The sequence below is a fragment of the Pristis pectinata genome, chromosome 2, assembly GCF_009764475.1.
Source record: "Pristis pectinata isolate sPriPec2 chromosome 2, sPriPec2.1.pri, whole genome shotgun sequence".
NCBI lineage: Eukaryota > Metazoa > Chordata > Chondrichthyes > Rhinopristiformes > Pristidae > Pristis > Pristis pectinata.
Window position 1 is genome coordinate 44,483,843 of NC_067406.1, and position 15,274 is coordinate 44,499,116.

Sequence of the window (15,274 nt, forward strand, 5' to 3'; positions counted from 1 at the left end):
GGCTTGGAGAGGCATCAAGTCTACTCCTACTCCTAATCTTGTGTTTTTGTTTAGCAAGACAAGCTAATGTCATTTAAGTTGCAATAGAAATTTGGCAATGAGCAACTTTATTGTTTGGGCAAGGTCACCTTTCCTATAATTCATTAGTAAACCAGTTCAGTTTCACAACATTCAACAGCTGTGTGGTCCCTTTTACTAATACCAGTTTTTTTTTATTATTTTCAGTTTTTAATACTGAATTCAAATTCTGGTATTAATTTAGACTCAGATTCTCTGGATTATTCAACAAGGTCACCTGGGCGACATAATTGTTATACCACTATACCCTTACTTTAATAATGGTAACATATAGCAATTCCAAATTTATAATTCAAACCATTCAATCCAAGTAGAAGCAGATCTACATAAAATGCAGACTGCTTGGCCCATCTGGTTGATGTATGCACATAGCCCTTCCCACTCCTTTTCATCTCAACCTATTAGAGAATCATAGAATTGTTACTACACAGAAGGATGCTACATGATCTATTGTCATTTCCAACTCTTTATAAAGCAATCCTGCTGATCCCGTTACAGGCAGTGGCTTCTTGATCAAAACTAATCTCTACAATAAAAAAGTTTGCCTCACATTCCCCTGTGACATCTGTACTTTTCTTTTGTGTTTATCAAACATCTCCTTAATTATGCTATTTGCCATAATTATTCTTTGTGGTAGCAGGTTCCACATACTAACCAATCCCTGGGCAAAGAACTTCTCCTTTGGATTTATTGCCTATTGTCTTATATTTATGACCTCTAATTTTAGTTTTTCCAGTGAATGGTAACATCTACCCTCCGTCTGTTCTTCAAACACTTTCATAATCTAAAAGATCTCTGATAGATCGCTATTCTAATAAAAAGGGTCCCCTTAATCTATTTTAATATATCTTCTATCCTAAGAAATTCAGTGACCGGCTCTATGTGTACTGAATACACATGGGCAAAGCCCTGCCTTCCTCCACTTACAAGCAATTTAAAAGTTGTCAATAGATTGGGCATCATATAAAATAAATGGTTAAAATACTACTTCACACAAAGTAAACAAAAGAAAAGATATATAATTTCTTTTAACATAGACAAGTGTCTATTTGTACAAATTTAAGCATAACTCTTTATGCTTCTGAATAGTTAACAGAAATCTATTGCTCTAGATGTAGGAATAGCAGAAGTTCAGATTATTTGTTGATACACTGCTGAAGTATTGGAGGGCTGCTGAAGATGTGACCTTTAAAAAGAAACCTTGAATGGAGATACTAAGGCCAGTTCAAATGGATGTTAAATAATCTGTGGCACCAAATAAAAAAGGAACAGTGTCTTAATAATCTTCTCTCTTCCAGCAATGATTGACCAGTACTTGCTAATGAAAGTGGGACAGCCTTGATGGTCTTTTGTTCTGTGCATTTATCTTATGTGCATAAGTATTTTTAAGATCATGTCGACAGTCTAATATGTGATTTGATTAAACCTCAGAAATACTTGGTAATGCAGGATTCAGCCATTAGCATTGCCACAGTTTTCCACCATTGCTTGCACAATGTCATTTTTTCATTTATTCTTTGACAGAATGTGTACATTGTTGCCAGGGCCAGCTTTGATTTCCCATCTTCAACTGGCCTTTTTGTATCACTCCAGTCAGTGAAGGTACTTCCTTTGTGTTACTAGATATGCAAATCCAAGATTTTGACCCAATGACAATGAAAGAGCCATGTTATATTTCTAAGTCCGGATATGTTACGATTTGCAAGGGAATTTGAAGATGGTGGGCTCCAATGCCTGCTACTCTTATCTTTCCAGATAGAAGTCATGAAGAAATCTTGGCTGCAGCTCATTTTGTAGAGAATACACACAGTAGCAATGTTTAATCATTGGTGGGAAAAATGAATGTTTAAGACCGAGGATGAGGTGCTGGTCAAGGGAACCACTTAAATGATGTAGACCTTCTTGAGTATTGAAAGTAGTCAAAACATTTGAGGAGTTGAGAGCTGAACATTCACCACAGAATACTCAGCCTCTGACCTGGAGCCACAGTATTTATATGGCTAATTTATTTAAATTCTTGCTCAGTAATGACTCCCCCAAGAACACAAAAAAATAGGAGCAGGAGTAGACCACCAAGCCCCTCAAGCCTGCCGCACTATTCAGTACTCTCAGAGAAATTTTGACACACCTCAGATTTATATGACTGGCCCTTTTTTTGTAGCTATGTCACCATGTTCCTGACACTCCCACTGGTAAAGACATCTCAACATCTACCCCATCAAGCCCCTTGGGATCTTATATGTTTGAACAAGGACACCCCTCATTCTTCTGAGCTCGAGGGAATACAGACCCAAACTATCTGGCCTTTCTTGATAGGACAACTCTCTCATCCTAGTAATTAGCCTGGTGAATCTTTTGGACAGGTTCCAATGCTACTATATCCTTTTTTTAGATAAGGGGATCAAAACTGCACAATATTCCAGGTGTAGTCTCACCAACACCCTGTGAGATTGTAACAAAACCTCTCCAGTCTTAAACCCCAAACCCTATGCAATAAAGGCCAACATGCCGTTTGCCTTCTTCACTAATTGTTGGACCTGCCTGCTAACTTTTTGTAATTCATGCACTAGCACACCAAGATCCCTCTGAACCTCACTCATTTGCAATGTCTCTCTATTTAGGTAATAATCTGCCTTTTGATTCCTTTTACCGAAGTACATGACCTCACACTTCCCCACCTTAAACTCCATTTGCCAGGTTTTCAACCAATTACTCAATCTCTCAATATCCCAATGCAGAATCACAGTTTCCTCATCATGGCATACCTGTCCACCTATTTTCATAGCATTAGCATATTTGCTGATGGTGGGAGATGCAGCAATGGTTAAGTAATGAAACGTAAGAGGGAGCTAGTTAAAATCTTCTGTTGGATATGATTATCACCTGACACTCATATGGGAAGAATGTTTCTTGCCAGTTATCTGCCTCCTGGACTTAATACAGACACAGGACACCCTGTTATTTGAAGAAAATGAATACAAATGAATATTATGTAGTCATCAGTGAACATCTCAAGTTCTGTCTGTGAAAAAGATCTACTAAAGATAAGCTACTAAACATAATCAGGCTAAGGGCGAAGCACTGATTTCCTACAATGATGTCCCAGGGCAGATGTAACTGGCCTCCAAAAAGTCATAACCAATTTCAATTGTGCTACGTATAGAGAATTTTCTCCAAAATTCTCATTGATATCAAATTTGTGAGTCAAATTGCAATGTAGCTCTTTTAACCATGTTGGATCAAGGTTCTAATGAGGTCTGGAATGGAATGGTATTGACGGAGACCAACCTGAACATTGGAGAGCAGGTAATTGGTGAATGCCGTTTCATAGGGACATTTCATGGTGTGACAAACTGTGAGATGTTGGAATTGGAAATGGAATAGGTTTATTATTGTCACGTGTACCGAGGTACAGTGACAAACTTGTCTTGCATGTCGTTCATACAGATATACGTTCCTCAAGCCTTTCCCAGGTTGTACTGGTGGCTGCAACAAGTGGCAGATTTCATTGAGAAAATCCCTTTTGAAGTTCTTTGCTGAGAGTTAACAAGTTGAATAACTTCATGAACACCTTGGGTAGACATGATCTGCTGGAGAGAGAATTCTCTGACCCTGGTTTCATCCTGCAGCTTGTTATGCTCTGTAGAGGTCGATAATGCTATATTTCAAGAGAAATGGATACTAATGATCCCATGAATGACAACAATTGGTTTGCACAAATCTCTTTTACCTGCTGACTTTCTTTATTTGAAACAACTCTAAAAAGCAGCAAATTGTGTCAATTCCCAGACAAAATCAACCAAAACTTGACCTGTAAGTAATTGATGATACGTTTGGTGAGCCAGAATACAAAAAGGCAACAAGTCCAGAACCCATCCTTTCAAACATGGAATTGGAAACCCTACATAGACAGTTGTAACAAGTAGATACCAGTAACATTGGCAGAAGCCCAGATCAGCTGAGTAATCAATTGCTCATATAATTTCTCTTAAGTTTCTGTCCCAAGTTACAATAATCTGGGGAAATCCTGCAGAAAATCACCCTGCTCCCCAATTTGTACCACCAGTGTAAGTATCTCAGAAAGTTCATGTTACATGCATTCTCCGAACAATTTTCTTTGTGCCAAAAGGTTGTTATCAACTTTATTTTTATAAAGCACAACCGGTGTGATGATTTGCAGCACTCTCCAAGCTTGCCTATATCATTGCAAGCTGATTGCCAGCTTGACCTTTCAGCTTTATGATGAATGTGAATACATGTGTGACAGGACCCACTGTCCAATGCAAACAGGTGTAAGCCTGGTTAAAGGACCAACTAAATGGATAAGTGTTTGGTTGAATGTTCTGTTCAGTGGTTGAGGGTGTGAGTGGTACAGTGGTGGGAGACAGTTGGAGGGAGATGGTGAGTGGGTGGAAGATAGGAGACCTTTATCATCCAAGGTTGGCAATTGACATATTCTAATTATTAATGTCACCCATGGCATCTATATTTAAATACAATTCCGTTATCGCGAGAGAATTTCCTGGAATGCTTTTTTGCCACTTCTGAAATTCATGAAGCATTTATCCTTGACCCTCTCCTATTTCTTTCCATGCCTTTCCATTTCCTTCTATTCACATCCATGCTTTTATCACATTCACACTTGATTGTACCAACAATCCCTTGGCTAGCCTCCCATATTCCGTCTTTCACAAATAATACTTCATCTAAAATTTTGCTGTCCATATCGTTATTACACCTAGTCCCATTCAGTGAATTAATTAATTCCTAGTTGATCAACACTTCAATTTTATATTTCTATCCTTGTATTCAACTGCACCATGCTACTTCAATAACCTCCTCCAGTCCTACAATGCTCTAAGATATCAACTATCATATGACTTTTGCCTGTGGTGCATTCCTATTTACATCTTTGCACCATTGATAGCATAAATCCATCTGCTTGGTCCTAAACTTGGGAATTATATCTCTTAGCATCTCTCTTTTTATCATTTTTTTGCCTTTTTAAGATGATTCTTAAAAAAAACTATGATCATCCAGCATTTGATCCTTATATCTATTATGTGGCATTGTTCCAAAATTTTGTTTGGTAACATTCCTGGAGCATAAACTTGGGACGTTTTACTGAGTTTAAGCAGTTTATTTGTTGTTCTGTTGTCATGTGCAGAAGAAGTTACTCAGAATTTTCTGTGCCTGGCCTTTAAACAAGCATGCCATTCAAAACTTAACCTGGTAAGCAGCTTATATTTGCACTGAAAACTATTTCTTTTTGCAGTCCTGTGCTTTCAAGTGCATTGACGTCCGTGATGGAAAGATGGGACCTGCCTGTTTTCACTCTGCCATTTAATATTGTTATATGGATATATTTGGCTGCAACGGGACACAACAACAATTATTTTCCACAGGTCCTTATTCAACCCATAAACCCACCAGTAAACACCACGTGGTCAGAACTCAGTGTTCCAATGGTAAGTAAAATGGTACTGCGGAATTTTATTGTGTTGTTATTGAACCATTAAATAAAGTTAGTGAGCTGCCAGTACATTAACACATGAAATTATAGGTAATTGTGGTTATAGCAGTTATGGAGGGCTGGCTAAAAAAAAAGGCAATAAAGGGATACAAGGTGTTCAAGACAGACAGGAAAAGGAAGGAAAGATTGAGTTTGGTAGCCTAATTAACAAAAATATTGCCATGCTGGAGAGAGAAGTCCTAAAACGAGCAAGGAGAGAATCTACTTCTTTGGAGTTAAAAAACAAGTGAGATGTAAGTACACTACTTGGATTATTCTGCAGACTGCCAACTAGTGGAAAGCATATCAAGGAGCAGAGTTACATGAAAATTACAAAGACAAGCAAAAACTACAGTACAGTAATAATGAAGGACTTCAATTCTCCAAGTATAGGCTTGGAAAGCAATAACATAAGGGGCAAAGAGGGGGAGGAGTTTCTCAAATATGATCTGTCTGTTTCTAACCCAATAAGGAAGCCTTGAATGCTGGTCTTGATCCTAGGAAATGAGCCAAGTCAAATGGAGAAAATAACAATGGGTGAACATCTTAGAAAAAGTTATAATAAGGCTTAGATCAGCTACAGAAAAAGATGTGGACCAGTTCTAAGTTAAAAAAAAGTAGAGGAGGGCATCAAAGCTTGGTAGACAAAACTGCAATTGAACATTGGGAGGTCCATTGTTAAGGTGGAGATGTCTCTACTGTAGTCTAGGTATATTCTCATGGGAGACACAGATAGGGAAATTAATGCTAGAGCTCCCTGAAAGACTAAAAAGATGGAGAACAAAACAAAGAGCCTGTGAGAGATATCAGGTTCAGAGGGGAAGTCAAAGAGAAAATAAGAGATACAAAAAGAGAGCCTGAGAAAACATTGGCAAGAAATATAAAACTGAATTCTATTGGCATGTGAGCAGGAAAAGGGTTGTAAGTTCTGGTGACCACACTTTAGGAAAGATGCAAAGGGTTGAGATGAAAAAAAGAGAATTACGAAACTGCCTCCTATGAAGAGGGACTTTAATCATGTAGATAGAGTGGAGAAGCTGGAATCTCTCTCCTAGAACTGGGGGACTGAGGGAATCAGTGATCTGCGGGATGCCACAGGGATTTGTTCAGGGGTAATTATTTATAATCATTATGGATGAAGGGACTGAGAGTCAAGGGGTATGGGAAGAGAGGGAAAGTGGTGTTGAAGCCAAGAACATATCAAATAGCAAAGCAGGCTTGAGGGATCAGCTGACTAACCCTGCTAAATTGGTAAACTGCTTTATTAATATCACATATACTGATGTACAGTGAAAAATTTTGTTTTGCATGCCATCCATACAGGTCAATTCATTACAGCAGTGCATTGAGGTAGTACAAGGGAAAGCAATAACAGAATGCAGAATAAAGTGTTAGAGTTACAGAGAAAGTGCAGTGCAGGCAGACAATAAGGTGTAAGGCCTCTTGTTACCCATGTTCTTATGATTTGATAGAGGCATTTAAAATCATGAAGAGTGTAAATAGTGTGTACTCTAGATAAAGTAGAAAGCAAGAAATTGTTTCTATTATTGGAAGGGTCAAGAACCGAAGAACAAAGGCAAAGGGCAAAAGAACTGAAAGTGACATGAGAGAAGCATTTTTACAGAGCAAGTAGTTAGGGGCAGGAGGGAGTAGTAGTGAAGGCAGATTCAGTTATTGCATTCAAAACGCAGCTGATGAGCTGTAAGGAATCTTCAGGGCAATGGGAAGAGGGCAGGGAGTGGGATGAGCGGGTTTGCTCTTAGAGCCAAAATGGACTCATTGGACTAAGTAGCCTCCTTCCATGTTATAACCATACTGTGATTACTTTCATACCATAATCACTTTCAGGATAAGTACAGAGAGTCCTTCAGCAAGATTAAGTATTCATGGCAAAATTCTACAATATATGTAAAACCGCTAAACTTAAAAACATCCTCTGTTTACACGGTGTCATTTCAAGTTCTCAGCTATTTGACTATTACGATTATGCCATTCAAATGCTCGGTGGAAGTCATTCATCCATTTGTGATGAGCTTTGGTGCTCAGCAGGAATTTTTTTTACTGTATTACTGCTTCTGATATAATAGTTTGCTTTATTTACTCAGATCACAAAATGAGTGGATTGAAAACTCCACTGTCTCTCAGAAAGCATTGTGAAAATTTGTAACTTCATATGTGGGGCACGTGTCTTGTTGCCACAAAACGAGGTCATCTTATTTGATTAAAACAATTTGAACGTCAACTGTCCTTCAGCATTCCTGACGTTTTTGCTATTCAGCAAAGGCATCTAGAACTTTCTTTTAAAATCCTACTGATTATGTTTTATTTCTGAATGTTCACAACCAGATGATGATCAAAAATTTTCCAAAAGAGAGAGAATGAGGGACTTGTGATTTCCAGAACAGAATAAATTACTTGTTATTTATAGTTTTTGTTGATATAATATCAGAGCTACTACATAAGTGTCATCATATAGTTCCATAGCTTTTTTCCAACTTGTATTAATAACATTTTAGAAATGAAGTGAGGGATATTTTTGCCCAATTGCCTCCATAGAGGTCTGTTAGAATGGGTTACCTTCTGGTTTTTGAACCTTTCTGATTTTCATTCCATTCATTCCAATACAAAGGAGTAAAGCTTAACTAACTAAATGGAGCATTTTTTGCTACTAATAGAAGGAAATACTCATCCACACGTCTGAACATGTTCAGAGAAGATGCTATAAAAGGAATGGGAGAACATTATAGCATGGAAGCCTACTGCCACTTTGTTATCTTACTAGTGCCATTGACTTTCCTGGCTATAAATGTTGATGGAAAGTGAGATAAAGTCCTGGATAAGGTTTTTCCTCATATCACATCTGACTGTTCAGTCAATCACTTTAAATAATTTCCTTTGGTTAAAGGCCCTTCCAGCAATGGGAATAGTTTCTTTATTCACTTTGTTTAGATCCTTGCTGATAAGAAACACCTCCACCAAACCACTTCTCATTCTTCATTGCGCCCAGAAAACAATCACACAGCTTCTTTGGTCCGATCAAATAGCTGACGTCCCTCATCACTAAGACCTTCCTGCTCAATCTTTCCTGCACACTAAATAGGGCCCACTAATATTCTTTGAGAGAGTAATTATCAAGTCATAGTATTTACAATATACAATGAAGGAAGGAAATGAAATGTGTAGCAAAATAAAGAGAGTTCTGGGGTAAACTTTGCAGCAAGACAATGTCACATGGAGAAATTATTTTATTCTGGCAGAAGTGAATGAAACTTAAAACAATTGTATGATTTTATGTCAACAGCTTCCTTGACCTTTGCTCTCTTTGACATATATAAATTAAATTATGAATTTTTATCATTTTTTATTCAGCTTCTGAGAGCTATTCCAGTGGGAGTTGGACAGGTTTATGGCTGCAACAGTCCCTGGAGTGGTGGCATTTTCCTTGTTGCATTAATTATCTCATCTCCCATCATCTGCCTGCATGCTGCAATTGGATCCTGTCTAGGTATATTGGCAGGTAAGATCATAATCTTTTTTATCCAGGAGATTCTGGAATCCAAATCATATGAAATATATTAAGGGCTCTTGGTTTTGATAGTAAAATGGGAATTACCTTGAGTAAGTAAATGTAACTGCCCATGGCTCAACAAGCTTTTCATTGTATCTCAGTACATCTGACAATAATAAACCAATTACCAATTACTTATTACAAAGTAACAGAGGGTGATTTTAACTCCATTTGTTCAGAGGTCAACTATTTACTTAAGTTCTGTCAAATATTTAAAATTTTTAAATTTCTAAATAAAGCATTCATTAGAAAATTAATGCACTTTACCATGCTATTTTACTGTAGTAATTGTGTAACAAACATACTTGTACATAAGCAAAGTGAAATTACTTCAGAAATGGAGCTGAATAGTTTCATATTTTGTTTTGGTATTTAATTTGTCTTTTAGGATTATCTCTGGCTTCACCATTTCAGAAAATCTACGATGGATTGTGGAGCTACAACAGTGTTCTGGCTTGCATTGCAGTGGGTGGAATGTTCTATGCCCTGACATGGCAAACCCATCTTTTGGCAATACTGTGTGGTACATATTGATATATCATGATAAATTTTATATAATGTCCACAATTCCAGTCTATGGATATCACACCCTGTAATTCTATCAGCATTTAGAATAGATAAACAGAAGAATCATATTTAAACACAATAATGTAATGTAAATATTTTGTTATATTTCTTGATAAACCAATCGAACTCACACAATGCTCTTTCAAAAAAAGCTTGTTTGTCATTCTTTCTGGCTATATTAAAATCATATGTTCAAAACAAGATTTTAAGCAAAATAATAGGCTGGATTTTCCAGAGAAATGCCAACGGTTCCACAGAGATCTATTATTTCCAATGTGTGTATCAGCCAGCAAATCCCAAATTTCCTAACAGTTGTTCAGCAGCATTTTCACAACCACATTCCATGCTAGTCCAGCACCAGAGTGCAAAGTTTTGCTGTCTTCACTGGGTAATCGATTCAAACAACTTGTGTTAAGTTAGACATGGTGCAAGCAGCTCTCTATTTAAGTTAGAAAAAAAACTAAGAGGAACTAAGGTTCTGTGTCAGTATATTTAGATGCTTACAATCATTTAAATTCACTTGAATTTTTAAAATTATTTTTAATTATTTTAAATTTATTTTACAAAATTCAGAAATATTTGTGGTATTTTAACAATTTTGAATCAGATAAGTTGGGGTTGTGGCTTTAATGCTTGTAGGTGTTTATTCAGTACTTTTGCGGGCAGGACTTGTTCTATTCCTCCCGCCACCCCTAAGATGATGTGATTTATGTGTAAAAGCACTTCTGCTGTGGTTGGATCTGGTTTCATCCAGCAACTTCTCACTGGAGGATTCAAAATAGATTAGTAGGAACTTTGTTCAGAGGTCATTAGAAAGTACATGCTGCTGGCTGCTGATTGCAAAATATAGGCCATTAAACTCAAAGAGCAAGACATTTGCAGTTTCATGTTAAAAAAAACATTAAGATCTAATTGCATCATTACCATGTAGCTGCCATGAATTCACAAGGTTCCCAAGTGGGATACATTCTTGGTACCCTAAGTGTTATATGTCCCTGATGACCCATCTGGTTGCATCCTGGTCAATGCAACCAAGTATATAAATTTGATGGTGATGGGCTAGAATTTGTCAGGATACTACACTAAATATTCTACCACAAACTTAGTTACAAACACACCCTGTTCTAGTTGGCCATGAGTTTTTGGAACTAGAAGTATGAATTTTGGACTTGAGGTTGCAACCTGTTCTTTAACTGTGGAAAAGAAAGGGAAATTGGAGATTGATTGGTAGTTTGCAGATATAGTATTGTGAGGAGAGAGTGATAACCAGAAATGGAGTGATAAGTAACTGCGGAGAGCAAACTACTTAGTGATGTTAGTTTCGATGGTCTGCAATTTAATGAAAAAGAAATTAGAGAAACCACCCTTTAACAGCAAGATGGCAGAGTTCCATCAGTTAAAAATTGTATACTACCATTGTGGTGGTATGCAGGGAAGAACTCCCAAGCAGGCCTTCAAAGAGGATAGAAGCCTGCATCTGCTGATAGGAGATGGTTGGATCCAATTCCTCACCCAGTGAGACTGAAGGTCCAATCCCTCAAAAAAAAAGACTCCCAATTTTCAACTGGAGGCAATAAACACAGGAGGACAATGTGGAGGGAGGACCAGGAAGTAGAGTAATTACCCTCACCCTGAGGCTGCCCTTGCTTCCCTTTAATTGTGGACTTCCCTGGCCTGAAAAGCCCAAATAGCCAATATTAAACCTGGAAGAGAATTTAAAAATGGGGCTTCCATCTTCAAAATAATAAAGAAGAGCCAGAAATGCCCCTTCTTGAAACAGATTGGCTGCCTATCCCTTATTCTGGCTCTATTAAATAGTTCAGAGGTGAGTTAAGATAAGAGAGTGATTTTTTTTTACTTTTACTTTTGGAGATTTGCTTGTATGAATTTTTGGGTCTGTGAGGTTTCTGGAAACATCTTTTCAGAAGAGTTGCAATTTTAAAAAAAAGTCTCTGACCAGTTTTTAGAACGATTTAGTAAAGAGAACAGTTCACCTCCCAGCCAATTTCATGTTGCTAATCAACTATGTAATGGACCTAAAGAATGACCTGATAAAATGTAGAGCTGTTTTACCAAATGAATGAGATCAAAGCACCTTGGCATTTTGATTAAAGAGTTTACCATAAGGTCATGACCTAAATTGCACCCAACACATAATTATCAAATTTTATCATTCTCTTAAAATGTTTAAATAACTCAACTTTGTAAGTGCTGGTGAGATTAGAGCCATGAAACATTCACCATGATTTCTTCTACCTTTTATCATATTCCCAACAACATAAAAGGAGACCAGCTAGCCTTTCAAGTCTGTGCCCACTCTCAGAGTAATTCCAAATCCCCACTTACTTTCCTGTAATCTATTCTTTCTCAGGTGCCCCTTCCCCTAATCAGTCTCCTCCAATAGGGGGAATTTACAGTAGCCAATTAACCTAAAAACCAGCATGTCTTTGGGAAGTGGAAGTAAACCAAATGGCCCAGGGGAAACTAAGCAGTCACAGGAAAAATGAGCAAACTCCACATAAATAGCACCAAAGTCAGAATTGAACCCAGGCTGCTGGAGAGATGAGAGAGCTGAACTACATGCAATACATTTGTGCCACCCATGCTGTACCTTGAAGGTTATGCCTACATAATAAGTTATTTCAAAGTAAATGTTATTAGATACCATTGCTTTTAAATTGTTGACTGCTTGCACAGTATCCAGTCTTGGTAGAGTAGAAATTTTGTATAATTAGATGTGGACAAAATCAAAACAATCATCTTCCCACCACAAATTCCTTCTGGCCACTAACTCCTTCCTTCTCCCTGTAGCTGAACCTGAACCAGTCTGTTCACAACTCCTCTGTGAGCTTTTGACCACCCAGCTAAGCCAATGCTAAGATTGCCCGTTTCTACTCTTTAATATCGCTTGACTTAGCCCCTACCTCAAACCACCTTTCACTGAAACCCTCACCCATGCCTTTGTGATTTCCAGCCTTTATTATTTCAACAGGTTCCAGGCCAATCTTTCCTCCAGCCTTACAATCTTCCAGGTTATCTGCAATTCTGACTTCTCAATCATTCCCAAATTCAATAAGCAACTGCAAAGATCAACTTCCAAGATCCCAAATTCTGGAAGTCCTTCATGAAACCACCCTGCCTCTCTACCTCACTATTCTTTTTTATGATGTCTCTTAGAACCAAGCTTTTAGTTATCTATCCTATTTGACCAGAACACATGGAGAATTAACTACCAGGTTCATAGAGAACTGTTGGCTATATAATGTTTTCAGTAAATATATCATTTTCGTAATTTATAAATCTTTTTTATTTTTAATTATTTAATTTTTTCATACTATTTCCAAATGTCTCTACAAATAGTGAAAAGACCTTTGACAGCACGATTCAGCCCTTTTGTGATTTGGTATCAAATTTTGTTTGGTAATATCCCTAGAAGGCACATCATGACATTTTAGATAGAGTGTTATAAAAATAGAAGTTATAGTATTAAAGCCATTGTATGGGTATACTGTTAAAAATCTTTCTGTTTACAGAATTAATCAGTATGTTTCATATTTACAAGACAATGTTTTCCTCCTATAGCAATTTTCTGTGCATATTTTGGTGAAGCACTGATGAACATGATGTCTGTGGTAAGTTGCTATCATTAAACATCAAAAATTTAATATTAAAATAGTGATGTTTCATATAAAGTTGATTTGTGCTTGTATTCTTTGAGGCTGAATTTCAAGTCTACATAATAACTTTAATTTCCAGATCAATTTCTTACAGTTATTTTGCTCACCAATATAATTCCACTTTCAGCAAATCCTTAAACGACTGGATAGGAAAACTTTTAGGGCTTATAATTACATACTTAGATTTGTAGAAGTTTTCTCATTCTTGTACAGCCTGTCCCTCCTCAAGAACCCATGATCTATGGACCAGGCAGCCTTCCAGAGACCAATGGCAGTGGTCCCACTGCAAAATGAGCCCCATATGCCTAAAAAACTTTTTAAGGCCAATCTTCAGATCATAGACATGAATTAAAAGTTTACACACAAGAATACTTACAACAAGCAGTGGTGACATTATCCAAAATAGCCAGTTGGTTTTAAAGAGTATCACTTTCCTTGAGAAAAGAGGATGTAAGTACAACAAGCACAGAGTATTTCATAGCTTACAGATTCCAAATAGCCCAGAGCATGTTAAATGGCAGGGAGGTACATTATCATAAATTCTACCATTAGGATAAGGTGCTGAACAAAGGCTCATTTGAGATCATGTGACATTTTTCATAGAAGCAGGTCAGGAAATCAGCCTCACTGACAGTCAATCTTTAACACAGAGTCATAGAGTCATACAGCACAGAAACAGGCCCTTCAGCCCAGCTGGTCCTTGCCAACCAAGATTCCTATCTAAGTTAGTCCCATTTGCCCACATTTGGCCTATACCCCTCTAAACCTTTCCTATCCATGTACCTGTCCAAGTACCCTTTAATTCTCCTATTTCTATCACTTCTGTTTCATGAATCAGCCAGTGCAGAAAATTGGTTGATATCTTGGAATGCATGTTTTTCTCTGGAACCAAACTTCACAACTGTATTGTGCTATTTTGCAGGTTGGATTACCAGCATGCACTTGGCCATTCTGCCTTTCCACGACTCTTTTTCTTCTGATGACCAGTAACAACAAGGCAATTTATAAATTGCCACTCATTAGAGTGACCTGCCCTGAGGAGAACAGGAAATTTTACAAGGAAATGCGGAAACATGAACAATATGAATGAACGGATGCATAGCTTAAAAAATCTTGATGGATTATCTGGTGTTTTGTGCCTGTACATATAATATTGCTTACCTTGTCTTTCAGTGTATTTGACATTTTGATAATAAAAGTTAAAAGCTATTTTTTAAGTATCAAAAATTCTATGAAAATGCCATCATTTTGGAGTTACTTTTCAAGTTAGCTGACAGCTTTATGTCAAAGAGACTAACTATGAAATAGTAAAAAGCAACTTTAGAGCTAATATCAGAAAGCACTTCTTTATATAAAGAATGTTTAACATTCTACTGATATGAATGTCATCTGTATATGAAAATGGAGCACATTGTTTGAATTGATTCCAGAGTTACTTGAATGTTTTGATGGGGTTGGATTAAGCTCATGGATTGATGAGCTACATGGATAACTAGCCTTCCTCATCTTTACTTAGTTTAAGATTTTATATTCAAGAATACACTGTCCTGAGCATGGTACGATCAGTAAATAACTAAACTAGCATTGCAATAAACAAATTGAGATGTCTGTTCAAAGAAACTTAGTCATTTGTGTCTTAAACACTTCACTGCTGTTGGTGGAGAGGGTTTTCATACAATGAAGATTCATAGGAAAATAGATGCAAATTTTGAATGTAGAAGGTAGCGGTATAGAAAGAAGGGGATAGTTCTGTCATTGAGCCTAATGTCCTCCCATTGTCTGTTCAAATGATTTCAATTTTAAATGTCATGATCAATAGGCCAATCAGTTTGAAACATTATACGTTGTAATTGCCAGTATGAGGTTGAAAAG

General features: G+C 37.2%; 1 protein-coding gene across 2 annotated transcripts in view; it reads left to right on the forward strand.

Moving 5' to 3' along the window:
• The window catches only part of LOC127582127 (urea transporter 2-like), a 36,682-nt gene extending 21,750 nt beyond the window's left edge, over positions 1-14,932 (forward strand). For both annotated transcript variants that reach the window (XM_052037171.1, XM_052037181.1), the window contains 5 exons: positions 5,354-5,546; positions 8,960-9,107; positions 9,547-9,681; positions 13,308-13,357; positions 14,325-14,932. In XM_052037171.1, coding sequence (XP_051893131.1) covers positions 5,354-5,546; positions 8,960-9,107; positions 9,547-9,681; positions 13,308-13,357; positions 14,325-14,492 — 694 coding nt within the window. In that variant the 3' untranslated portion in view covers positions 14,493-14,932. The remainder of the gene's footprint in view (positions 1-5,353; positions 5,547-8,959; positions 9,108-9,546; positions 9,682-13,307; positions 13,358-14,324) is intronic.
• The last annotated feature ends 342 nt before the right edge of the window (positions 14,933-15,274 follow it).